Source organism: Prunus dulcis, chromosome 3 (genome assembly GCF_902201215.1).
Source record: "Prunus dulcis chromosome 3, ALMONDv2, whole genome shotgun sequence".
Taxonomy (NCBI): domain Eukaryota; kingdom Viridiplantae; phylum Streptophyta; class Magnoliopsida; order Rosales; family Rosaceae; genus Prunus; species Prunus dulcis.
In genome coordinates this window covers 3954322-3980647 of record NC_047652.1, presented here as the reverse complement: position 1 = coordinate 3980647, position 26326 = coordinate 3954322, and the positions used below count along the sequence as shown (strand labels likewise).

The 26326-nt window shown below is 40.1% G+C and overlaps 5 protein-coding genes across 5 annotated transcripts; 1 reads left to right on the top strand and 4 right to left on the bottom strand.

Moving 5' to 3' along the window:
* Positions 1 to 2317: 2317 nt before the first annotated feature.
* Positions 2318 to 5128, bottom strand: LOC117621644 (profilin). The gene is made up of 3 exons (XM_034352207.1): positions 4899 to 5128; positions 4295 to 4432; positions 2318 to 2760 (listed from the first exon to the last, which is right to left on the bottom strand). The coding sequence occupies exons 1-3, from the start codon at positions 5019 to 5021 to the stop codon at positions 2626 to 2628; spliced, it is 396 nt and encodes a 131-aa protein (XP_034208098.1). The 5' UTR covers positions 5022 to 5128; the 3' UTR covers positions 2318 to 2625.
* Positions 5129 to 5983: 855 nt separating this feature from the next.
* Positions 5984 to 13581, bottom strand: LOC117622496 (acid phosphatase 1-like). Its single transcript, XM_034353179.1, has 3 exons — positions 13184 to 13581; positions 6344 to 6553; positions 5984 to 6161 (listed from the first exon to the last, which is right to left on the bottom strand). The coding sequence occupies exons 1-3, from the start codon at positions 13576 to 13578 to the stop codon at positions 5984 to 5986; spliced, it is 783 nt and encodes a 260-aa protein (XP_034209070.1). The 5' UTR covers positions 13579 to 13581.
* Positions 13582 to 14424: 843 nt separating this feature from the next.
* Positions 14425 to 16028, bottom strand: LOC117622586 (acid phosphatase 1-like). The gene is made up of 3 exons (XM_034353319.1): positions 15573 to 16028; positions 14884 to 15093; positions 14425 to 14803 (listed from the first exon to the last, which is right to left on the bottom strand). Exons 1-3 carry the CDS (start codon positions 15968 to 15970, stop codon positions 14626 to 14628), a joined length of 786 nt encoding a protein of 261 aa, XP_034209210.1. The 5' UTR covers positions 15971 to 16028; the 3' UTR covers positions 14425 to 14625.
* A 4570-nt stretch (positions 16029 to 20598) lies between these two features.
* Positions 20599 to 23657, top strand: LOC117621338 (30S ribosomal protein S9, mitochondrial). Its single transcript, XM_034351755.1, has 4 exons — positions 20599 to 21395; positions 21996 to 22436; positions 23020 to 23100; positions 23266 to 23657. Exons 1-4 carry the CDS (start codon positions 20900 to 20902, stop codon positions 23355 to 23357), a joined length of 1110 nt encoding a protein of 369 aa, XP_034207646.1. The 5' UTR covers positions 20599 to 20899; the 3' UTR covers positions 23358 to 23657.
* Positions 23658 to 23717: 60 nt separating this feature from the next.
* Positions 23718 to 26237, bottom strand: LOC117621337 (pentatricopeptide repeat-containing protein At1g51965, mitochondrial). The gene is made up of 2 exons (XM_034351754.1): positions 25300 to 26237; positions 23718 to 25182 (listed from the first exon to the last, which is right to left on the bottom strand). The coding sequence occupies exons 1-2, from the start codon at positions 26083 to 26085 to the stop codon at positions 23977 to 23979; spliced, it is 1992 nt and encodes a 663-aa protein (XP_034207645.1). The 5' UTR covers positions 26086 to 26237; the 3' UTR covers positions 23718 to 23976.
* Between the last annotated feature and the right edge of the window lie 89 nt (positions 26238 to 26326).

Below are 26326 nucleotides of genomic sequence, written 5' to 3'. Positions count from 1 at the left end.
CTAACATGCTAAAAGCAAAACAAACGCTGACAAAAGCCACATTAAAACTATTAGCCCACATTACCACAATTAGCCATAAGCCCACAAACCCAACATAACCAAAACCCTAAATCAACCCATGAGCCTAAACAAACTCTACAACCACCACCTGAAAAAGCGCCGTCGCTGCCACACCCAGCACCGCATCCGTAACAGATCTGGGAAAAATATGATTTCCAGCAATCTACTTACGCATAAGAGCGAACAAATAACGAAAACAACAACTTTGCCAAAGAACAATTGGGTGATTTGCAGCAACCTCCGTCAAAGACGATATAGAATCAAATTTAAAGAACATGAGCGACGTTAGGAAGCGGGTCTTTTTTTTTTTTTTTTTTGATTGAGAACATATACTAAAATGGGTGGTAGGAAACTTCAATCTAACCATGGCTTAGAAGAAACCACCACAAGAGGCTTTTTATTCAAAACTTCCCAGTGGATTTATTCACTAACTTAAAAGAAAAAGACGAGAAGAGAGGAGGGGGAGAAGGGGCAGTGATGCTTCTTCCTCCTCCCCTCTCCATGGAATTTTCCTTTATGACTCACAAAGGGAGAAAGCGGCTAAGGTTTGAGAGCAAGCAAATTTGAAATGTGATTAGGGCCCAATGTTGGTGAACCGATTAGATAATTTTCCTATTGTTTTATAATTGAAAGTGTCACTATATACATGAGCGGCGTTAGGGAGCAGGTTTTGGGAGTAAGATTTGATTGAGAACATAAATTAAAAGGGGTGGTGAGAAACTTCAATCTAACCATGGCTTAGAAGAAACCACCATAAGAGGCTTTTTATTCAAAACGCCCAAGTGGACTTATTCACTAACCTAAAAGAAAAAAGACGAGAAGAGAGAAGGGGTATGAGGGGGCAGTGATGCTTCTTTCTCCTCCTCCCTCAATGAAATTTTCCTTTAGGACTCATAGAGGAAGAGAGCGGCTAGAGTTGAAGAGCAAACAACTTTGAAAGGTGATTAGGGCCCAATGTTGGTGAACTGAATAGATAAATTTCCTATTGTTTTATGATTGAGAGTGTCGTTATATACACTCAGAGATTTGATCACTACATCTAGCATTCAAAAAGAAAATTTGTAAATTTGTTATAAAAGAGACAGAGTATGAAAGTATCACTGAATATTGGGGTGGGATCGTATTTGCTCTTTTGGTATTAAACTGATAGAATTTTATCTCTCGGATAAAACTTTCTAACTCTCTGATTTCTCTCTCACTTTCTCTCTTCTGATTATTGTGTATCAAAAGCCTGAAGATTGCCTCAATTTATAGGCGGATTGTATAAGCTTCACATCTAGAACATTTACTCTACAACCACAATATTTACTCCTTACTGTTTGTAAATAGTGACTAAGCCTATAAGTCTTCAACTCTCGTAAAACATGGTATTCCACTTCCAACATTGTTCTTCACTGTCAATATGTGGGGATCCATCATTTACAACAAAATTTTCCATTTTCCCCAAAGAGAGAGAGTGTGCGTGAAAACACAAACTAAGAAGACAAGAAACTTGGGGAAATAAGCAAATCCTAGAAACTGCTTATGTATGCAAAAGGTTAAATTTAGAAGCAATCCTAGAACACAGCTTATGGATTTGTCTTTCTGATATTTATCCATAATTTTCTTGCGGAAAAGAATGACTATATGAAGGGGAGCTTTGGCGTGTTAAAGGAAGATTAGACTTAGGGTTCTTTTTCTTGTGGGGAAATCCTATGATACTTATAAATTTATATATAACCAAAAACTATAAAACTCAATTAACAAGTATTACAGTTTGATAAATTAAAAAAAAAAAAAAAAAAAAAAAAACAAGTATTACAGACAGTCTTGCAGTAGGAAAGAAATAGAGGGTTTCTTATGGTAAGGGCATGTAGCTCGAGTGGTTAATAGCATTTACCGTCTCTCTCAATATCATTTGTTCAAAAAATATATTACAAAATTAAAAAACCAACGGGATCTAGCCCAATGAAAAAAAGTATTAACTTGTTGATTAGTGGTCATGTTCGAACCCCTACAGCAATGTGTGTAAAAACCCCTCTCCCCTCTAAATTAGATTATTGTACATACTAACAAAAATAAAACAACATTAAAAAAAATTGTTGGTGAAAAATAAAAAAAGGTTAATTTCAGTGTAGGATCCTGAATTTTCATGAACCGATAACATATTTTTCATTCGGTTATGATTATTAGAGTGTTGCCATATATATACACACAGATATATGATCACCATACCCAGGCCCAGCATACAAAAGAAAACTAGCGAAATTTCCAAATGTTCCCCATGATAGAAAAAAATATATATATTTTTAATCACATCACAATAACATGAAATCCAAGCTTTTTCAAACTTAAAAAATGCAGTCAATAGGAGCACACAGCTGTGATTAAATACACAAATAAGAAAACAAGGAAATCAGAGAAGTAAATAAAACAATCCTAGAACACCAATAGTCACTGCTTCTGTCTGCACATGGTTATTCCCAGCAGCACCACCAGTGCCAGTTCATGGCCAAATAGCAGGAAGTAGATGCAAGCCCAAAAAGAGAGAATTTCAAGATATGAAAACGATGATGGTGAGATGAGCTACAGCCCCTGGTCAATCAGGTAGTCCCCCAGCCTCTCCACAATAATATTACATTGTCCTGGAGTCAAGGGCTCGTCATATATACCGAAAACCAGAGCCTGGCCAGTTTTCTTCACAGTAATGCCACTAGAGCCCTGCAAAAGAAATCAAATTGAATTAAACTTCACGACACTCTGAAAGACGCAATCCTTCTTAAAGATCCAGTCAGGCACTAACATATAGGCCCCATATAGACCAGAACCACTTTGCATAGACAGCAACCACAACATCATAAGGCCGCATGAAAAAGAGAATTGAGTGCAAAGCATATGCAATTGGGCAACCATGTGGCGTACTTTAGCGTGTAAGTGAGTCTATTATCAACAGGAACTAATTAAAAAAAGGAACCCAAAAGAAAATCTAAATTCGAAACAGAGGAATATTTAAGGTGGTCCACCTGTGGGGCTCTTGATCTTGAAGCTCTATTATTATTCCTTCAAGGACATACCATTATCTAAACCCCTATAATAAGCAGCATCTGCAAATGCAGAATGTTGACTGCAACATGAAGAAACTTTAACGAATGAAATTGATAGTTAGCAAGTTTAAAAGTTAAAAAGGTGAACAACCATGAGTCCCACTACTTATAACATGGGTGCACATAAAGTGCTTTACAGTCTTCAACGCATGCTTTTATGAGCCATTCATGTTAAAAATCCTGTGTTTACAAATCATGGCTTGAAAAGACCTTTTCTTTCAAAAAATTATGGGAATAAAATGTCACACTTGAGTAAAGGATGCCCGTTATTAGGACTCAAATCGAGTCTTTCCCCGTAGTAAACTCAAGCTCAAACTGTACCTTGCCTATATCATATATATGTACAATATTTAGTATCTATAGCATATATACACTTATATAAATCTGCATTGACATGTAATTATACTAAAATATATAGAAACAACAAGCTGAGACCCATCAAGCTTGAGCTTAGGATCTTTTCCACAAGCTTTGCTTCTGGCTTAAGCTCGGCTGGTGAAGTTCAAGTAGCCCACTAGTTTAGCATAAAAAGAACCAGTTCACAAGTGAATTGATTCATTTATACTGAAGAGCCAGATAAATTTCACTTGAGTACAGTATGTCCACATTCCACGCTCACTTGTAATATACGAAATGCAAGCCTGAGATGATATTTTTTAAATATAGGATTTTTTGTGGAAATTCCTCTACTCTTATTGTGAAATTTAGTAGATGTTCCATAAGAAATGTCACAATATGCTCTTGAGTAGGTATTTTATATACATACATATAACTGTTCTCTACAAAGGCCTTTCTTTGATTCACGTTTCTTAGCAGTTATATTAGATATGAATGGTTGAGATACGCATGAGCATTTTCTTAGTCTAAAAACAAAAACAAAAAACCGAAACCTCTTCCGGACCTTGTGTTAAGTATGAATTGAAACCCCAATGAAGTAAAACACTTTTCAAAGAGAATATTCTCAGAAAACTTATTTTCATTAGAAAGAAATACAGTCAGAGCCAAAAGAAAAACTCAATTTCCATTGCACCAAAACAAACTGAGCATATAGATATAAACCTACCCCCCACTACAAGAAAAATAATGGAAACAGTGATATCAAATTATAACCAATTAGTATATGATGAAGGAGAGGAGCAAAGTAAAGAAACCTTCTTTCCACGAATGACAGCTCCACCCTCTCCCTGAATAACCATGTACTTTGTGCCACCAAGATGTAACCCAGTTGGAGCAAGAGACCCTGGCTCATCGAAATCTTTCATTATCGCCGTAATTTCTTCGGGCTTGAACTGCACATAAACAAGCAAATCAATCTCACTCTCTTCCATCACTCACTAGAGACTAGACACTGCCGCAGCTTAAATGAAGAACACAAAATGTGCTTGTGAAGCAAAAACCCACCTGAATTCTTTCTATCACACATTGTCAGCAAAACAGAAAACATTTCTCGGCAACCAAACAAAGATCAAATACCAAAATTTCAACATGCAGAGCACAGATCATTTAGAAAATATCAATCACACACCACATCAATCAATCACTTTGAAAATATTAGGATTTCAACACAATATGAACTAAAGTGGTTAAATTAGTATTCATTATTTTTACAAGTAACTGCTTTGCAATCCAATAACTTCACTTCGCCGTTAATATTTTTTTTTCTTCCCAGGAAACAAACAGAGCCTAAGTTGCACAGATCTAATAATGAAATGAAACAAAAATAATCGCAGAGGGAAAGTCGGAGAAGGAAGGAACCTTAGGGAAGGCGGAACTCTGGGCCCACACACTGCCGTCGTGACCGACGATGGCCGCGGAGGCCAGATGGTGGCCGTCGATGTCGCACATCAAGTGATCGTCGACGTAAACCTGCCACGACATTTTGTGATTCAATCGTGACCGTCAAATTTCTCAATTAGCTTTGATTTTTATAGAATTTAATAATTTTCGTCTACGGTCGGAGCCCTCTGTGATTTCTGGTTCAAAGGAGAAAGGTATTTATATACACACACGTACAGAGAGATATGCCTGAAAACTCAAAAGAGAAAAGAAGGTGGGAATTTGGTGGGCCCAAGTCAACCGTTGTGTAACATAACACGTTGGTTGTTGCGTCGCTAATCTTATCTCAGCCGTTGGATTTGAACATGATTGATTGAGTGCTCTTCACGTAGGAGGACCACAGGTGATTGAGAACTTGTGCTTGTGTTCATGGTCACGTGGGACCCACGTGAGTTAAGTATGGGTTTTCTTCTCTTTCGTAGGAAAACACACATGAATTGTGTTCCTAAATTGTTTACAAATTACATTGAATTGCATTCTAATCACACATAGTAAAATTCACATTAATTGACAGAATTTGCTTATAATTACACAGCCAATATTATTAGCATTGGACGATGAATCTATTCACATTTTCCATGTGTACATAAAAAGTATTATGAATCCACCACTCTTTTGCAAACACGTACATTCTACATATTATTATCATATAAATTGAGAAAGAAAAATAGAAAAATGAAAGTTGGTGAATTCATATACTAAACCAATTGCACGTACGATTCCTCTCACACCATTATTATCTTTGATTTGCACACAATTCAAGATCCGACATGATAAAATTTTATCTCATCTTTGACCATTAGATTAAATTTTCTTATCTCAATCTAAATCCAGCAAAGTTTACAAATTTACAACCCCACGTTGGAGATGCCCTTACATCGGATAAAATTTAACTTATTGTAGCTAGCTGTAATAAAAATTCACTTATGTGCTAGCTGTAAACAGAAAGCATTGCTACCTTTTGGGTTTTTGATTTGCTCATTAGGAAACCTTAATGAAGACATTCAACTAATGTAATACATTGGATCAGGTAACTTGAAGGTCCGATTGCCGACATTTGTCCCCAAGATATCACTCCATTGATCACCAATATTCCCAATTATTCTAAATCCATTCTTCACAAGCTTAGTTCTCTCTGTTGATTTGTACACATATGATGTGTTGCCAGAATAAGTCGATCCCCTGCAGGCCAAAAATGTTACTAAAATATAAACAGTACAATAGAAATGCCTTTTCAGTTTGACGAGCGGAGATATTGTCCTTATCAAATGATCTAACCCACAATTATAAACGAAAAGTTGTAATTTAAACCGTTAACTATAACCCAAGTGTATAAGGGATAATTTGGGAATATAGATTCTTACTTGAGCACAAGCTTCTCCCAAGTGTGATATCCGACATTCTTGAGATTGGAGGTTGTGACATTTCTTTGATCTTCTCCTCTTCCAGTTATGAATACAACCTTGACTCCAAGTTTCAAAAGCTTTTTGTAGAGCTTGAGACTCTCAGGCAAAACTGGGGCTGTGCCTTCTAAGACCCATGTATTGAATGCAGTGGAATTGTATAACTCCGTCCTGAAATTTCACATGTTTAAAATATAAGGGCCCAAGCAACCCTACCAAAGACAGGGCCAAACCTTCATGCATCTGATTTTCCAATAATCCATAAATTATCAAGAAATATTTTATTTCTAGAATCTCTCAATGGATTTTCTTTGCTTTTTTTATTATAGAAACTTTCGATTTTGGTTTAATCAAATATTCAAATCCAAGAGTGATATTTCGAAATAATATAATTATCTTGTTTGTACCATAACTGACCGAGCAACTAGCTAAGCTAGATCATTCGAGTGTCATGCTTTAAGAGGTCATCACCGTAGCCAAAGAAGCATCACCACAAATCACAACTCTAAGCAAAGCAAGAGGAGTCCCACATCGAAAAACTACAAGAGATAGAGACTCCCCCTCACCTATAAAAGAAGACTACTCTTCCCTTAGAAGGGGACTGGCTCTTGAGTACTCTCTCTTCTGGATCCATCTCTAGGCTGAGCTTCTCACTTGTTATCTCTATATTTGGGTCTAATCCCCTTGTACAAATGTAAACAAACATTATCATAATGAGAACACCCTTCTCCGTGGACGTAGCCCATCATTCGGGTGAACCACGTATATCTTGTCTTCTATATGTTTATCGTTTGCCCAAATCCTCATCTTCGTCCATCATCCATCACACCTCATCACTAAGTTGGACTCAATATTGGTCGGGCCATTTTGAGCATCAACAGTTTGGCGCCGTCTGTGGGAATCGACACAAAAGGCTTCTTTCGTTCTTCCCTTCTTCAATGTCCCTCGGCACCCACACAATCATCATCACCTAAGTTGTCGTTTGGCATTGGAGCAATAAATTGCATAAGGCAACAAATTGCAGAAGATGATCTTTTTGTAAGGAATAGCCAGTTAGTGTTGCTATCATCTTGCATGGTTTGTATGGCCAAACCGACATCTCAATTCAAAGTGTCGTTCGGCACTTCTTTGAAGAGTAAAAATAGGGGGACTTGAGCTTGTTCTACAAGCTTCGTCATTCGTCGCATTCGCTGCCTACGGCACCTCATCATCATTCGAGACTAGCGATGCCTTCGACATCCCGTTGTCATTTAGCATGAATGATACCTTCGACACCTCGTTATCATGTGGCACATACGATGCCTCCGGCAGGCCTCTCTGACATGAGCGATGCCTTTGATTCCAAGTGCACCAAGGACATCACCATGCATGGCTTGCGCATGGCCAAGGAAAATTGCTCCACTCTGAAGATGCCCACGTGCATCCTCACCACAAGATAAGATTTCTCCTCTTGCATATAAATATTGTATACAAGCATGCAATATTTAAATAATTCATTGCACAATCCTATTCAACAATATGATTCATGAATATTGCATATGAATAATAGCTGTCCAGATTCGGCCACTTTGCATGGCTTGCATGGCCAAACATTCCAATTCACCAACAGCATCACTTTGCATGGCCAAGGAGTATCACTTTGCAGGCTTCCAAATACTCACCTAAGCCATGAAATCAAACATGAAAGCCAATAAGGAGGAAATGGACGTGCATAATTCCAATTGGGACTCAGCGTGCCCACAAGATTCAAAAGCGGAGCCCACGCTTGTATGACCAATGGGAAAGCTATCATGTCAGCCTGAAAGAATGCCCTTGCAACTCATTTTCAAAAGCTTATATATATACAAAATGAGAGGGTGCCGAATGCTTGCGTTGATTGATATGCTCAAATTAACATCATGTGTTCTCCTCATTAGCAATGCTCACCCAGCCACCAAATTGATCTGGACACCCAAACAAGTCCAAGTATGAAGATCTTATCAACGCACCCCAGGCCATTCCATATATATATTGCTTAACGGCAAGGACGCATAGTATTGGTTGTCAAGACCCATCGTCATCTCCGGCTTCGTCAACCTTTGCATCCCTCAAACATCATCAAAAGCATAGGCAAAGGCATATACAATAAGGTCCATTTAATTGATCGGCAACGTCCCTACCGATCGGTAGGCCGCTGACTAAGGCTATGGGAAACCTTCCACACAAACTGCTGAAAAATGCCTGGATCGCCCCTCAAAATTTGTCAATCCACTCTTGCCGAACGGCAAGGGCCGTGGAGCACACAAAGACAGCGCAAAGGAGCCGCCCAGCTCCGAACCGTGCCAAGCCCGGCAGCCCACTTTCGTTCCTTGCCGAAGATGCACTTACTTTAGGGAGCTGACCCAATCCTCCTGCCGCAACTGGAGCTGACTCTCCTTCGAACACTTTTCCACGATTTCTGAAAATCACCAAAAAACTGAGTATCGAAGACCCAAACTACCCCAGCACTACTGTGCTCTCCGAAGACCCACGAGTTCACACTCTTCACCAAGGCCACCTTTGCCGAACGGCAAGGGCTGTGCAAGCAAAAAACAGAGGCGCAAGGGAATCACCTTGCCGAAGATATGCCCAATAGGAAAGATCTGTACCCCTGGGTTTGTTTATTTTGATTGGCCAAACCATGATCTCTCCATCCGATTCAGAAAGCTTAAAAACCAAAGAGTAACCAAGCTTGCAGCTTATTCATGGGTTACTGATTAGCACACCACATGCCAAAGATCTTATCAAGACACCCAAGGATACCATACGGCACCCAGCCACCAAATTGGTTTAGACACCCAAAACAGAATGGGTTCCTCCCCAGCAAGGCCACCACTGGGACGCAAGGAAGAATAGGGAGGACCGTGTCATGCCCATCGGCACCTCTCACCGACTGAGACAGAAGCCAATCTCTCCCTCTCTCTCTCATGCACACAAACGCAGAAACGCCACACCATACCACCTGCTAAGGTCACCGCTCGACCGACCTCAAAGAAAGTCTCACAAGGTCTCGGCTCCTAGCTCCAGAGGCCCAGCTATTGTTGGGGTAGGATCTTGTTCCCCAAACACCCAAGTCGCGGAGCCCAAAGTGTTCAAGGACGACCCCGAAACAGCTGCTGCACAGCTCGACACTGCCGAAGCTGCCTTGCCGAAGACCTTCGTAGCTTGGCGAAATCTCCAGCCGCAGGACCATCCAGCCGCCGCCAAGTCCCCTGCCGAACGGCAAGACCAATCGGCAGCTCCTCTGCTCAACAGCTCAACAACTCTACCGTCGCCCAGCCTCTGCCGAACAGCAAGACCACCTGCCGAACTCCAGCTGCTGCTGCGCCGCTTTGCCACACGAACAAACCCAACTGCTCCGAACCTACAACGTGACCCCAGCCGTGCAAGACCTCCAACTCTCCTTGACTGCCGAACGGCACCCTCCAACAAAATCTTTGCCAACCGTAAGCCACCCTCAACCTTGGCTCCAAATTACCGTTCGGCACACTAGCTCAACCTAGCTCCAAATGGCCGTTCGGCACACAAGCCCAACCCTAGGTGGAAATTGTCGTTCGGAACCAAAACAAGACCTCACCTTTACTCAAAACACCCTGCCAAAGCACCTTGCTACAATATATAGCCAAATTACCAAACGGCACTAGCAAACTCCCAAAATTTTCTCCTCTCAATCCCAAACCCTAGCCCAACCACTTGCCGAAGGCCTAATAGGAAAGCCTTCAAGGCCAGGCCATTCAAAACAAAAAATATATGTATATGGCTAGACCCTTGCCGAACGGCAAGGGCCATGGAGAAATTTTAGAGAGTTCAAAATTTTCAAAAACGACCCGGCTCCCTCGATGACCTAGCTCTCGAGCACAAAAAAAAGGTTTGGCTAGACCCTTGCCGAACGGCAAGGGCCATGGAATTTTTTGCGGAGGGCCAAAATTTCCAAATGGCCCAGCCATTCAAAAAAAAAAGAAAAAAAAAAAAGAAAAAGAAAAGTATGCAGCTAGACCCTTGCCGAACGGCAAGGGTCATGGAAACCTATGGTGTGTTCAAAATTTTCAAAAGACCCGGCTCCTTCGAAGGCCTGGCTCCCCTACGGATCCAGCTCCCATCTTATCTGCAACATGCCCAAGTACCCAGGTACCCAGCTACCATGTATTGACGCAACTCCTAGCTTGCCAACTTGGGGGACATGCAAGCTTTGGGCCTTCGGCACCCTCGTGCCTAGCCACATTGCTTTGCGACATGCAAGCTTTGGGCCTTTGGCACCCCCTGCCTAGCCACATTACCTTCGGCACCCTCGTGCCTAGCCACATTGCCTTGCGACATGCAAGCTTTGGTCCTTCGGCACCTCCTGCCTAGCCACATTACCTTCGGCACCCCCGTGCCTAGCCACATCGCCTTGCGACATACAAGCTTTGGGCCTTCGGCACCCTCGTGCCTAGCCACATTGCCTTGCGACATGCAAGCTTTGGGCCTTCGGCACCCCCGTGCTTAGCCACATTACCTTCGGCACCCTCGTGCCTAGCCACATTGCCTTGCGACATGCAAGTTTTGGGCCTTCGGCACCCCCGTGCCTAGCCACATTACCTTTATGACATGTAAGTTTTGTCTTTGGACCCGGCACCCCAGTGCCCTAGCCACATTACCTTCGGCACCCTTCCGCGTTTAGGCATATCGCTTTGCAAACATGCAGCTTTAGGTCGATTCGGCACCCTGCGTTTTAGGCACATCGCCTTGCGACATGCAAGCTTTCTGACCCTTCATCCCCTTTGCTTTCGGTACCCCCGTACCTAGGTCAAATCTTATGCCTTCGGCACCCTCGTGCCTAGGCACATTGCCTTATGACATGGAAGCTTTGGGCCTTCGGCACCCCCGTGCCTAGCCACATTACCTTCGGCACCCTCATGCCTAGCCACATTGCCTTCGGCACCCTCGTGCCTAACCACATCGCCTTGCGATATGCAAGTTTTGGGCCTTCGGCACCCCTGTGCCTAGCCACATTACCATTCGGCACCCTCGTGCCTAGCCACATTGCCTTGCGACATGCAAGCTTTGGGCCTTCGGCACCCTTGTGCCTAGCCACATTACCTTCGGCACCCCCATGCCTAGCTCTATTGTCTTGCAACATGCAAGTCTTATGCCTTCGGCACCCTCATGCCTAGGCCCATCACCTTGCTACATGCAATTCTTATGCCTTCGGCACCCTCGTGCCTAGGCACATTGCCTTGCAACATGCAAGTCTTATGCCTTCGGCACCCTTGTGCCTAGGCCCATCGCCTTGCGATATGCAATTCTTATGCCTTCGGCACCCTCGTGCCCAACCACATTGCCTTACGACATGCAAGCTTTGTGCCTTCGACATCCCCTTTGCTTTCGGTACCCCCATACCTAGGTCTAATGTCTTGCAACATGCAGGTCTTATGCCTTCGGCACCCTCGTGCCCAGCCACATTGTCTTGTGACATACAAGCTTCATGTCTCCTTCGGCATCCTCTTTGTCTTCGGCCCCCCTTGCCTAAGCATATTGCCTTGCAAACATGCAACCTCAGTGTCACCTTCGGCACCCTTGTGCCCAACCACATTACCCTGAGACATGCAACTTTGTCCCTTCGGCAACCCCTTTACCTTCGGCACCCTCGAGCCTAGTTCTCTCCCTTCCAAATGTCCTTCTTACCCGGGGACTTAGGGGACTATGGGCAGTGCACTATACAGCTTGGAAGATGAACTATGGTGTTGCTCGGCCAGTGCACTTAAAATTACAAGTCCCCAACCAAGAAGTACCTTCTTACTCGAGAACTTGGAGGACTACTGTTTGTACCATAACTGACCGAGCAACTAGCTAAGCTAGATCATTCGAGTGCCATGCTTTAAGAGGTCATCACCGTAGCCAAAGAAGCATCACCACAAATCACAACTCTAAGCAAAGCAAGAGGAGTCCCACATCGGAAAACTACAAGAGATGGAGACTCCCCTCACCTATAAAAGAAGACTACTCTTTCCTTAGAAGGGGACTGGCTCTTGAGTACTCTCTCTTCTGGATCCATCTCTAGGCTGAGCTTCTCACTTGTTATCTCTATATTTGGGTCTAATCCCCTTGTACAAATGTAAACAAACATTATCATAATGAGAACACCCTTCTCCGTGGACGTAGCCCATCATTCGGGTGAACCACGTATATCTTGTCTTCTATATGTTTATCGTTTGCCCAAATCCTCATCTTCGTCCATCATCCATCACACCTCATCACTAAGTTGGACTCAATATTGGTCGGGCCATTTTGAGCATCAACATATCTCATGATATCATCCCTTGCCGGCTTACCCCTACTACTTTAATTCATTAATTCGTTGATTTTCGTAATATATATATATATATATATATATAAATAAATATATATATATATATTTTATCAAACAAGGATATACAAAACGTGTGAAGGGTTCTATAATAAAATCATGATGGTGATATATGAAATTTTTTTATTTTTTATTGTTATTATTTTTTATTTAACGAATTTGTTATTATGATTAGAACAATGAAAATTTGATTGCAAAATACATCTAATGTATATAGTATATAAGGCAAGCCAACGAGGTCTAGCCCAATGAAAAATGACATTAATTTTCAAACCAGTGATCTCATGTTAGAACTTATTTTGACAATTTGGTAGTGGCATGTGTGTAACAAACTCTCTACCTGTTGTAATTTACACTATTGTTTGTATTAAATATATATATATATATATAAAACGAAAACAAAATTAGAGTAATAACATTAATATAAAGAAACTTACCCAAATCCATGATCAGCATAATAAGGTAGATTAGAGAGCGTAGTCTCATCTATATCAAACACCCACACATTCTTGCCATCGTTTGTAAGATTGAGACTCTTAGCATAGAGCCAAGCCTCCTTAGTGACCACCTTTGAGTCTTTCCTGTACTGGTGGCCAAGCAAGTAGTGCCCAACATAGCTCTCACATTCTGCCGGAACAGTCTTCCAGTTAATAATGTTGTTAGTTTCCACCCCCAATCTCCAACTTAAGCACGACACGCCAGGAACGCTGTCACCGCCCGCTCCGGATTTTGGCCTGAGGAGATGAATATGGTGGGTTACAAGTGGCTCATGACCTTGAGTTGTTGATACAACTGTGGCGAGGAAGAAGACTAGTATTGGCAATATTTCCATGATGTATGAGTAAATATTGTTTGGGAGGAAACTTCTGCTTTTGCCTTCTATAAATAGCCTCTACTATAGCTAAATGACCCTTCATTTGACGATATCCTCAAGTCTGACAACAACAAAAATTATTGATGTCTATGTCCTAGATGAGTTGGCTTGGATGCATCTTGATTTTGTCTTCAAAATCATGCTCATTAGGAAGAAGACTAGTATTGGCAATAATTTTTTTTTTTTTTTTCTCACACACACTGCAAAGGTATCATTGGAGTTTAAACCTGAGACCACTAGTGTGCAAATCAATGCTCTTTTCAACTGGAGTAAACTCCGTTGACAATTGTTTAATTAGTTTACCTAGCTATCTAGAGAAATGCTTCATAAAAAATGAAAAAATAGTATAGTTACTGCTATCATGTTGGTTTGAAGTGTCGTTTCAGCCTGGGGAGTGTAATGTGGTTGGCCATTCCTTAGCTCATCTGTTTCTTGGTGAGTGAACGAGGTTTGTTTTCAGGGGTGGAAACTAGAAAAAATCTTGTAAGGAGGACCATGGAAAAAATTGACTAAAACTCAAGGGTGCCAATTAGGGATATTTTTATAAGTATACACACAACAATTGAAAAGAAAAACTCACTGAAAGAGGCCCAAAGAGCTCTTGCTTGGTTGTTGAGAGAAAATTGAGGGAGAAAAAAGGTATGACGATTTTAAAACTCAACAGTCCAAGGGTTATGACGAAATTAAGAACATTGCAGTGGCTCCTCCCTGTAAGGAGCTATTTGTCCCTATATATATAAATCATAGTCTCATACATATATATAACTCATTAAAAGTATAAAAAGAAAAATTTCTTCACTCGGATTAAATTGTAATTTATTTAGGGAACAATGGCTCTTTCCAAAGACAATGATAACATGCGTCGGTATGATGTTCACATTGAAAAATCTCTCAATTAAAGTGCACTTACAACATTGCCACTTTTTATTTGGTCAATAAAAAGTCTTAATCAAACATGATTCAAGTGTTTTGCTAAAGCAAAACAAAAATCAGAACACTGATATATCAACTAATGTAATACATTGGATCAGGCAACTTGAAGGTCCGATTGCCAACATTTGTCCCCAAGATATCGCTCCATTGATCACCTGCATTTCCAATAATTCTAAATCCACTCTTCACAAGCTTAGTTCTCTCTGCTGATTTATACACATACGATGTCTTCCCAGTATAAGCAGACCCCCTGCAAACCAAAAATAATGTCACTAAAACAATTACAAAACCCTAAAGTGTAAGGGGTAATTTGGGAATATAGATTCTTACTTGAGTATAAGCTTCTCCCAAGTGTGATATCCGACATTTTTGAGATTGGTGGTTGTGACATTTCTTTTATCTTCTCCTCTTCCTGTTAAGAACACAACCTTGACTCCAAGTGTCAAAAGCTTTTGGTAGAGCTTGAGACTCTCAGGCAAAGCTGGGGCTGTGCCTTTTAAGACCCATTCATCGAATGAAGTGGCATTGTATAACTCAGTCCTGAAATTTTCAAATATTATTGAAGTATAAGTGTCTTCCAAATATTTTTTTTCATTAAAAAAAAAAAAAAAAGAAAAGAAAACAGAAGGGATATGGCTCTGTTGGTTGAGCTCTTCAACCTCCATTCATGTGGACAGAGGTTCGAAACCCCCTAAACACCCAATGAGTATTTGTGTAAAACCCCCAATCGCTTGTATTAAAAAAAAAGCATTATTATGAAGCTAATGATTGAAAAAAACATGCATAGTGAGGGAGAGAAAGATACTTAATGATTTCTTATACTAATACAATATTAATAAAGTATATTATGTTCTGTCCATTGAGGCATTGCTTTGCAATAAAAATAATGAAGGCATTTCTTGTGAACCAAAAAATAGGAATAAAGTATTCTACATATAATTTAGAGTGCCAGAGCTGGTGGTTTTGCTAATCTACACAATGCATTATTCATTAATCAATTGACTTAATTTAGAACTTACCCAAATCCATTAACAGCATAATAAGGTAGATTAGAGAGTGTAGTTTCATCAATATCAAACACCCACACATTCTTGCCATCCTTTGTAAGATTGAGACTCTTAGCATAGAGCCAAGCCCCATTAGTGATCACTTTTGAGTCTTTTCTGTACTGGTGGCCAAGCATGTAGTGCCCTACATACCCTTCACATTCTGCTGGAACAGTCTTCCAGTTAATAATGTTGTTAGTTTCCACCGCCAACCGCCAACTCAGGCAAGACAAGCCGGGGACGCTGCCTCTGGCTCCGCCCGTTTTTGGCTTGAGGAGATGGATATGGTGGGTTAGAACTGGCTCATAACCTTGGGTGGTTGATACAATTGTGGCAAGGAAGAAGACTAGTGCTACTGGCAATATTTCCATGATGTATGATATTGATTGAGTTTGAGAGGAAACTTTGTTGCTTTGAATTGACAATTTGCCTTCTTTAAATAGGCTCTACTAAAGCTAAATGACCCTAGGTTTGGAGGATAATTACTTGTGTGGCCCTAGTTGTATATATGGTGTAAAAAAAACATGCACAAATTGAACTGTAAAATCACTCTTTATAAATTGGAATATATTATCTTTACGATGTATTATTTGGGTTTTGTCTTTAAATTATGTTCATTTCTTAAAGAAACACTAGAACTTTTTGTTATCCTCTGTCAATAACGCAATGACACATAAGATAATATTTTCATATTATAACATTATTCATCAAAGGTAGCAGAATAATGTTATTTCCGTTTTAAATCAGTTTTTCTGGGTTTCTTAAGTTTAAAGTTACCTAGCTATCTAGCTGGCTATGTTTTTTTTCAATAATATTTTTTTGTTGGGGGGCGGGAGAGCTTATCTGGATACATGTAAAGAAATGCTTCACATTATTCACATTAATGTTACAATATTCATGCTTTTTCGTTTTTCTTTTGACAAAGTCATGTAAGAAACACAAGCGCACACAGACAAGGCAAAAAACGACTAGCATATATTAATAAATAAATAGAATAATGTAATGATATGTCTGTAGACTATATGCACGTTTCTTGATTGGTATATTCTTTTTTGGTAATAATTGGTATATGCTTTTACTACTAAATTAATGCAAAATGCCATCACTTTATTAGGTAGCATAAACTTGTCCAAAAGCAAAAACGTGGCAATAATTCTTTAATACATTTTTAAATTAACCACGAGGAACAAGAATTTAAAGAGTAGTAAATTATTTAGAGAACAACCACGAATATGGTAGGTAAGATTGCACTAATTTGTCTCTTCAAATTGTTCCAATGTGTATTCTCACCATTTTTCTCAACACTTGACACGTATTTATTAGCATAATCATAATTAACTCTTTACTTTGTATTTATGAAACCATAATTATGTCAACAGACACATGTCAAATGTTGAGAAGAATAATGAATGTACACTTTAGGTTAAAATTGTGAACAAAAATGCTTCCCAAATAAAAATAAGTATCTAGTGTGAGTTTTTTTAGCAGTGACAGCAAAAGAAAAGATGAAAAAGGAAGGAAAGATATGCATACCACTCCACATATAGAGAAAGCATCCTCTTCTTATACGGATAAGGAAATTTTGTATGGAGAGCCTACACCTACCACCACCCCACATGAAATATGAAGTTTGCTCAGCTTGTTCTCCTTTAGGGCCCTTTGAGCCTCCAATATTAAACCCAAAAAAAGAACAAAAGAAATTTTTTTTATTTTTTTAATCCATGCCATGCACGTGGTCTTATTCTAAATGCATTTTGAAATTACATGTGGGATGAGCTAATTTAAGATTATTATCAATAAATAAAAATAAACTTCCAAGCAGGATTGATATGGCTTATCAATCCTGAAATGTGCAGAGTTTAAAGTAAATGAACATATAGATATTTATTTTACACGGTAAAATCACACTTTTGGGGAAAATTCACAGGACTCCTCAGTCCAAAACAAATCCACTATAGAATGAAGATTACAAGAAGTACTCACACACTTATTCTAGACGCAATCTAGATATTGTTTACCGACTTCTTCGTAACTCAACTTCTGTCACTGGATGATATTCGATACTTTTTGTGTTGAACGCAATACTGATCACGATTGCTTCAAGCTGTAAGGAGGATAAACGCCACCACGGTCTTGGTCTCCTCAACTGTATGCGTCACAGAACATGCATATGAATGCAATATAAATGGTGAAAGTATTTGATAAATCACCAACTAAAAACAAGAACACTTGATGACCTATCTCAAAGATATGCTCAACAACTTTTTCTTAAAAACTCTATATGCTTAACACAAATATCAAAAGCCGTATCTGTCAAAAAAGAGGCACACTTCTTTTATTCAAAACTCACTCTCTCCAGTCAAACGGAAACATGAGTCCACAAACACTCTTCAATTATGACTATCAAATTTAATCCAATATGGACTCTAGTGAAAGACATCATAACAGGAGTCCAAGAGACCACAAATACTATTCAATTATGAATATCAGTTTTGATTCAATATGGACTCTAAGTGATGACGCCAAACAACCACTCTTTTATGGAGAAACAATATCTCCTAAAACAAGTGAATTAGGAGATGAGCACGGGACACGTCACTATAGGAAACACTAATATTTTAACTTAAATCAAAATGGCATTGAAAATAACTTCAATTAGGAATCTTATTGTGAATGCATGATTATGTAATGATTTACTTGAAATCAAGTTTCTCATATCAATCAAGTCATGCTTCGAAAATCAGAGATTAAATGTGTTGCACCAAAACTTTCAATAAAAAATATTCACACACTAATTCTCAATTTATGTTAAATCTAGAAAATATCAATACAATTTTCGCACCAACACATTTGCAACATTCACGGGATATTTTTAGATTCACAAAAGCTACTCCTTTGATTGCTGTGCCATTTTTATTTTTGTAAGAGGTTGCCTGCCACCCGAGAAACATGACGATCAACATATCAAAATGTATGAAGAAACGAGCAAAACAATTAACAAAGGAGTACTCGATTCGTACACTACACATGCAAGTTGTTGCTTTATTTCTTTGTTGGGGTCCTATCATGTCTATGGAAAACAGCAAAACGAAAGCAAGGCCACCCAACTAGAAATGATGATGAACAATACCTTACTTAGAGCCTTAATATAAACAAAATCTTGGTGTTTAAAGTAAGGAAACTTCTGTTTTAGTGACAAACTACGATTTTCATGTTGAAGAAATGTTATTGCCACACAGACAGTAAATGAAATTATCTAGCCATATATCTTAATTACTTGTCAATCCAAATTGATCGAGCAAAATCTGTAAAGCCACCGACAATTTGAAGTCTACATCGACCTTTAAACCCTCGTTTTTCTTTTTCTATTTTTAGTACAATGGGATGATATTGACCTCATGTTTTGATCAGTCAATCCAAAATTGGTCTAGATAAAAATATTTTTTACTCTTAATGTCACGTCCTATCGGAAGGAAGCATGGCTACAGGTAATGGCTGTGGGACATATAAAAAAAAAAAAAAATTTAATATTTTTGTTGTTGTCGAAGTTAAAAAGGGGGAGACGAGAAACTCACATACACAAGTGTATTATAATTTATAAGAGCTTGAATCAAAAAACACGTGAGAGTACACTAAAGACCTAAACCACTCCAACTAATAACCCATTGGTAATCTAACCAATATTTAGTTAGGTATAAAATTTCAAACTTTGAATATTAATTTAATTATCCTAGACGAAATCGAATCTTCATGTTGGAAAAATGTTGGACAATAGGGTTAATAATTGGGTTTTGGGCTGAAGGATAAGGCTTTCTTTATCATTTAGTGGACCAAATATATTTGTGGGGCCTGGGTATCTTAGCAAAATCTGACTTTGTATTGAGGGATAGTTCATGAAGTGTGGAAACTTTAAAAGCGACCTGGTAGTTATAATTCCCCAAGAAATGATAAGAACATACACAAAATAGACGCAATAGTGTCGTGTGAAATAAAACTAAAAAACACGACACTAACATAAAAATAGGGGTGGGGCAATGGAGTGAAGGTCGGCTCATCTCAAACTAGCTTTTGGTCATGTGGTAGTTACCTTCATTTAATAAAAGAGGTCTCAAATTCGATTCATATCAACGCAAAAATAATAATTGCATATCTTTTTGGTGGATGCATCAAAACAAGGCCGCCTCATCTCCCTCATTTGAAGATTGGAATTAAAACCAATTAATTGTTTACGTTGAAATGAAAGCTAATTTATTTTTCAATGGTTGGTTATGGGCTACTTAAAATAAGGTTGATTTTTTTTATTACGAAAGAGGCCAATGTGAAAGGAGAAATGTACCTATACCACCCACTTGAACTCTGGCAATGGTTAGTTCCATAGCCTTTCGTGGTCCAAGACTTGGGAGAATGATTTTTCCTGACATGTTCTTCTTTTTTTTATTTTGATTTGTTCGGATATGCGTGCCTCCACGGTTTTTCTTTGTAATTGAATTTTTTTTACATAAATAAAATAAAATAAAAACTATACCAGCCACTATAAATAAAAGTCTACCACAAATGGGTTAACTGTATAAATGAATGTTACGTTTATATAGTGTCGTTGTGGTTACTTGGGTGCACTAATCAATCCATTGTTGCAATGCATAAGTGTAAGTAGATCCAACCAAAAAATTTCAACATTAAACTTAAAAACTATGGGGAGAATGATTCGAACTTGGGTACAGAATATGGAGCACTTCCGCTTTAGCCAACTTGACTAAGCTCATATCCGCAACTTCACAATTTACCCTTAAGTTCAACTTCAACATTAAAATCTCAACAAAAGCATATAAAATAAAATAAAATAATATTTTTTTTAAAAAAAAGGACTTCTGAAACTCTGCACCTTTCCCCATGGTTCCTTCTTAAAAAAAATTTGTGAAAACCTAAAACAATTATTGATGCTTTGGTGCACCTATGCAATTTTTCGGGTCACATAAGTGAAATGGCACTTCATCAGCCCAAAACTTAACGGGCTAGCCCGGATGAAGCCCAAGCGTAATCCTGAAGTATTCTTTTCTTTTGAACCCAAATATCGGATCCTACCATTTTTGCTAACAGAAACCGGTCCGCCCGTGCTGGCCTAAAACCCTTGCAGCTCTCTCTTCCTCTCCGGCGCATCGCCGCTTTGCTGCGTTCAAAGTTTTCTGGGTTTTCACTTCTGATTATGATCGCCACCAAATCCAACGTTTTTTTGGTTAAACCCTAAAAATTCACAAAATTAAAGGAAAAAACCCTAACATTTCTCTGTCTGCTTCATCACCATGCTCTCTCGTCTGCTCCCCAAACCCTCCCATTTCTCTCGCCTAACCCTAATCTCCTCAAAGTTCCACCCACCTCCCCAACCCCAAAACCCTGTTTTCACTACCTTCGTGCCGAGGTTCTTCTCAAGTGACAATGGCAAGGGCCCCTCCCAATCCGATGTTTGGAAACTTTCTCAGGAAACTGATGGAAAGTTCGACCCTTTGTTCGGTGAGATCTCCGGGGACGTTTCCGGAGTCGCCGATTCCGGCGAGGCTGGCGAGGCCGATTCGTGGTTGAAAGAGAAAGGCGGGGAGGAGTGGGAGACGGTGGAGGGGTACAAGCCTTGGAGCTTGGGAGAGGAGGAGAAGAGTGACTTGTTCGATATCGGTGAGGGTGTACAGACTGTTGCTGCAACCGACGGTGAGATTCGCGGGGGCAGTAGAGAGGAGATTGAGAAGGCTGAGGAGGCTAAGAGGCTTGAGAAAGAGGAGCAGGAGCTCACTGCTGTTCTCAAAGGTAGTTCCTTTTTGTTAATTTTGAGCTAACAGTTTGATGTGAACACAAATTTTGATGTATGTGTTCCAGTTTGAATTCATAGATATGGGAAAGAATAGGAAAGTGTATAGCTTAGTGGAACCACTTGTACTGTACTATTGCCTTTTTGGTTGATTTGGGCATCAAGCATTTGTATGTCTCCTTCTCTTAAGTTTGTTGAGAAGGAACTGATTGAAAGCTTGTTGAGACGTCTTTAAGTTTACCAAGCAATTTCTGTCATTTTATGTCCATGCGTGTATTGTCTGTTTCATTCTGAATCCTGCTTTTGAGAACTACTACTTGTTGAATCGATGGGAGAACGAGTTAAAATGAATACATATTTGCTTGGTTTGGATGTGTATTCCACATATGGCTTAAAACCATTTTTTATACTTTGTTGGAGTTATATTTTTTAAATGATACTCACTTTGGATGAAGTTGCTTATTCATTATTTGTGTTTTAACTTGATCAGTGATGTCCTGTGTTGACTGGAATAAGTTGAGTGATTCACATTTTTTCTTTTACTTCCACTTGTCAGGTGAATTGTTCAATTGTATACTGATTCAGTATGGTAATTGCAGGTCCAAATCGTGCATTTGGTGACCTTGTTGCTGCATCTGGAATCACAGATGAAATGCTTGACACTTTGATTGCATTGAAGGATTTTCAAGGGATAAATGGATTGCCCCCTCTAAGAGAAATAGAAGACATTCGTTATGAGAAAAGTACCAGAAAATCCTCAAGAGCTGAAATAGAGCGCCAGAAACAGGAGGAAGCTGCAAAAGCAAGAGTGAGACAAGTAGACGACAAGGGGAGAGCTTATGGAACAGGAAGAAGGAAATGCAGTGTAGCACGTGTCTGGATTCAACCTGGTGATGGGAAATTCACGATTAATGATAAACAATTTGATGTCTATTTCCCAATGCTTGACCATCGTGCTGCCCTTCTTCGACCTTTCTCTGAGACAAAAACGTTGGGCCTTTGGGACATCGAGTGTACTGTTCAAGGAGGTGGCACCACAGGTAAGCCTAAATTTCGGAGATACACATCTTATTATGGTTTATATGTTAACTTCTTCCTTCGTATTGACTTGTTTGGGATCCATTGCAACTGTTTTTTCCCTCCTTTATCCTTGAACTTGCAATTAATCACTTTCTATGCCAACAAACCACAGTGTTGTCTCACTACTTAGTACTTACACTGCCGACGTCACGGAGAACAATTTTTTGTCTAGCTCCATATGTTAGTGGACACTTTTTCTGCCCATATTCTTATGGAGTGATATGTTCAATTTGACTCCTTAAAATAGATGAAATGGACATTAGTGAGTTTTCCTAAGCTGTTAGGGTGCTCTAGTTGTTGGTTAGCTTTATACTTGAAACCAGATATATAAACAGGAAGAGGCCAAAGAAAAAGATAGGAAAATCAGAGCCAAAATATCTTGATTACAGACAAATTGATTGTAATACATTAAGTTTGTTTTATGCTACTTCGCTCTTCTTTATATTTACTAGTTGGGTACGAATATACCGTAACTTTGTGCAAATTGTTAATCTTGAAAGCATGTTAATCCATTGCGTACAAAATTAAGAGTGGTTTTTACAGGTCAAGTTGGAGCAATTCAATTAGGAGTAAGCAGGGCCTTGCAAAATTGGGAACCCGACTTGCGTCCTGCACTAAGAGATTGTAATATATTTCTCCTCCCCTTTGTGCGTTCGTCATTTCTAATTGATAGGGAGAAACAGATGCTAACCTTGTAAATTGTCAATTTTACTAATTTGTTTTCTTATAAATGATCTTTTATAGCTGTGTTGCTTTCTTGCTAATCCAGTTGTTCACTTGTCTTTCCAGCTGGTTTCTTGACAAGGGACTCACGTGTGGTGGAAAGGAAAAAACCAGGAAAAGCAAAGGCAAGGAAGAGCTTCCAATGGGTCAAGCGTTGATCAATTGTTGCGAGCTTGGTTTTCTACACCAGTATTGATTTGGAACTTAAAGTATGATTTACAGCAATAACTTGTTGAGATTCACTCTTATGGCCTTGCATGGCATTTGTAGTGGTAGCTTGTAACAGTCGATGAGTACTAGAACAATTTTGTAGATTATGTGATCCGAGAAGCATTTGAAGCTATATGATTTGTTTCTGATTCTTTGTTGCTTCCACAGCTTTAAGTTTTGTACTCAACATGATACTTGAGTTAGGTTTTTGAAGTGAGGTTGATAGCATTTGTATGATTTCTTATTTATTTTTGGCTTTGTAATTGCATTGGCGTATTAAATTACAATGTATTACGAGACAAAAGTAATTGATCAAAATGTCGTTGCAAAAAGCAAACAATATTTACAATTTGAGATCATATTATTAGAGGTTGAGTAGATCAAAATATTTTGGCTTAACCATGTGGTTATGGACAACAATTTATCAACCGCAGACCCTTTAACATCCAACAATTTGTCAAGGCAACAGCCACATGCTTGGCTGCGATTGAAAGATGCCTCCAAAGAAGCAACAATGCTTGGGTATAACTACAACCTTCATTGGCTAATATACATCAAAACCCTTCATCATCTTAAAGGGCTTACAACCCAACCTGTGATCGGACTCTGCCTGCGAACTCTGACTCTCCTATGTGAACCACTCTGCAATCGTTCAAGCACGGCATATGTAATTGAATCCGGTGTCAACCCCTGCTGCTTAAGCTTTGCATACAGATCCACTGCCTCAGCAGTCCTCCCACACCTCTCAAGACAGTCGAGCAAGATGTTGTATGTTACAATGTTAGGGTAGCAGCCTTGAGCAAGCATGTCCTCGAACAACCTGCATGCCATTTCAACCCTATCTGTCTTGCCGAAGCACTCGATGAGAGTGCTGTAGGTGACAACATCAGGGCTAAAACCCTTCTCTTGCATCTCCTTAAACCTCATGTGGGCTTCATCCACATCACCGTTCTTGCCAAGGCAGTTGATCAATGAATTGTAAGAGATGATATCAGGTTTACAATCGCTGTTCTCAAGCTGTTCAAATATGGTCACAGCCTCATCAACCTTCCCAGCTCTACCATAGCTCGAAATCAGAATATTGTACGTAAATATGTCAGGTTCGGGGCCGTCAAGTTTCATCTTTTCATACAGTTCACTGAGATGAGATACCTGCTTCAACCTTCCAAGAGCTGACAAAACTGTGTTGTACATCATAGTATCAGTAGTTACCCCTTTCTCATGAATGTTACTCAGCATGTCAATGGCCTCCGCGGTTTTACCAGCACTACACAGACTCTCCAACATTGACATGTACGCGTCCCGATCCCCTCTGTCATGGAAGCTCCACATGTTGCAGAACAGCCGGTGAGCTTCACCGGCATGACCCAATTTACTCAACGTCCTCACAAGATACGCGTATATTGACTTAGTCATGTATTTCTTCGACATCTCCACCACCTTATCAAACCTACCCAGCTGCCCTTCAGCAACCAAAACATTCAAAATCACACTGTACGTAAACTCATTAGGCCTGCAATTGTTCTCCACCATTTTTGAGAACACAATGATGGCCTTCTCAACCATCTTGCTCCTAGCAAGAGCCTGAATCATAGTATTGTAAACAATCATATTAGGACTGCAACCCCTTGTTATCATCTCCTGAAACAACCCCAGAGACTCATCACCTTTGCCCAATTTCCCACTCATTCTGATCATGATCGTGTACGTAAACTCATCCGGCTCGCAATGCTTCTTCTTCATATCATCAAACACCTTGTATGCATCCTCAACCTGTCAAATTTTCTGCTGCACATCAGGAAATCAGAAACCCACAAAAACCCACATCGAATTCAAACGTGAGTGCAACAATAAGGTCATATATTCAATTCATTCATTCAAATTCCAAACCTTTTCGTCTTTGGCTAGCGCATCCAACAACATGTTGTAGCCAAAAATATCGAGCTTATAACCACGACGCCGCATTTCCAGATAAGTATCGAAGGCTTTGGTGGATTCGTAAGAGCGCAAGAAGGCCTGAAGCAAGCACTTGTAAGTGTAGCAGTTCATGTTGAGACACCATTTCTTCACCAACCCAATACACGTCTGCAGGTCTTCAGTGTCGCCGAACAGGCCTATGAGGATGTTGACGGTGGAGATGTTGCCACGTATGTTGGAGCGGTCCATGTCGCGGAGGATCGACCGGGCGAGGTCGAACCGGGCAGGGGAGGTGGACTTGGAGAAAATGAGGAGGAGGCGGTTGCAGGTGAAGGGGTCATGGTGGAAATTCGGGGAAAGCGAGGGACAAAACCGGAAGAATCTAATGGCGAGGTCGGGGCAGTTAAGGGATTTCAGGATTTCGGAGGCTTCGGATGAGGTGAGGTGGAGGGAGAGGGAGGAGAGGTAGTCGGAGAGGTCGGAGAAGGGGTCGGACGACGTGGCGGAAGGTGACTGGCGAAGGAGGATTTGGGTGGCTTTGCAGATGAGGTCGCGTCGCGGGAGAGCGTAGCCGCGGATGTCTGTGGGGAGGGGCGGTGGTGGTGTCACCTCGGCGGAGACGGAGAGGCCCGTTGGGGAGGTTGAGGTTATCTTGGCAGTGTACTTTGTGGCGTAGTGGCGGCGCATGGTGGGAACCGAGGTGGTTGAGCGCGTGGGTTTGGTGAGGCCGAGGAGCCTCAGATGGCGGCGGGGTGTCATGGTGTGGTGGTTAGTGTTAGTTTGGTGTTGGAGTCGTTGTGCTCGGAGAGAGGGACTGGGTTTGGTATGGACTGTTTTTGGTTGAGGGGTTGAAGTAAACGACGTGTCGTGTTGAGTGAGGCAGAAAATTTTGGATAACAATTATCAGTGCGTATAGACAATTGATATTTGATACGGGTTGTTGTGAAACCCCATATTTATAAAATTATATAATTTGAAGATTTAATATTTTGCCATAAAA

What these genes read in the sequence shown, in the direction of transcription:
- LOC117621644 (XM_034352207.1), bottom strand. Translation starts at nt 5,021, where the DNA reads ATGTCGTGGCAGGTTTACGTCGACGATCACTTGATGTGCGACATCGAC. An exon ending in AGAGTTCCGCCTTCCCTAAG is followed by an intron (nt 4,433 to 4,898) that starts GTTCCTTCCTTC and finishes GTTTATGTGCAG; the next exon opens with TTCAAGCCCGAAGAAATTAC. An exon ending in CTGTCATTCGTGGAAAGAAG is followed by an intron (nt 2,761 to 4,294) that starts GTTTCTTTACTT and finishes TTTCTTTTGCAG; the next exon opens with GGCTCTAGTGGCATTACTGT.
- LOC117622496 (XM_034353179.1), bottom strand. Translation starts at nt 13,578, where the DNA reads ATGGAAATATTGCCAATACTAGTCTTCTTCCTCGCCACAGTTGTATCA. An exon ending in TATGCTGATCATGGATTTGG is followed by an intron (nt 6,554 to 13,183) that starts GTAAGTTTCTTT and finishes GTGAAATTTCAG; the next exon opens with GACGGAGTTATACAATTCCA. An exon ending in TGGGAGAAGCTTGTGCTCAA is followed by an intron (nt 6,162 to 6,343) that starts GTAAGAATCTAT and finishes TTTGGCCTGCAG; the next exon opens with GGGATCGACTTATTCTGGCA.
- LOC117622586 (XM_034353319.1), bottom strand. Translation starts at nt 15,970, where the DNA reads ATGGAAATATTGCCAGTAGCACTAGTCTTCTTCCTTGCCACAATTGTA. An exon ending in TATGCTGTTAATGGATTTGG is followed by an intron (nt 15,094 to 15,572) that starts GTAAGTTCTAAA and finishes TGAAAATTTCAG; the next exon opens with GACTGAGTTATACAATGCCA. An exon ending in TGGGAGAAGCTTATACTCAA is followed by an intron (nt 14,804 to 14,883) that starts GTAAGAATCTAT and finishes TTTGGTTTGCAG; the next exon opens with GGGGTCTGCTTATACTGGGA.
- LOC117621338 (XM_034351755.1), top strand. Translation starts at nt 20,900, where the DNA reads ATGCTCTCTCGTCTGCTCCCCAAACCCTCCCATTTCTCTCGCCTAACC. An exon ending in TCAAGGAGGTGGCACCACAG is followed by an intron (nt 22,437 to 23,019) that starts GTAAGCCTAAAT and finishes TGGTTTTTACAG; the next exon opens with GTCAAGTTGGAGCAATTCAA. An exon ending in GCGTCCTGCACTAAGAGATT is followed by an intron (nt 23,101 to 23,265) that starts GTAATATATTTC and finishes TTGTCTTTCCAG; the next exon opens with CTGGTTTCTTGACAAGGGAC.
- LOC117621337 (XM_034351754.1), bottom strand. Translation starts at nt 26,085, where the DNA reads ATGACACCCCGCCGCCATCTGAGGCTCCTCGGCCTCACCAAACCCACG. An exon ending in CGCTAGCCAAAGACGAAAAG is followed by an intron (nt 25,183 to 25,299) that starts GTTTGGAATTTG and finishes AAAATTTGACAG; the next exon opens with GTTGAGGATGCATACAAGGT.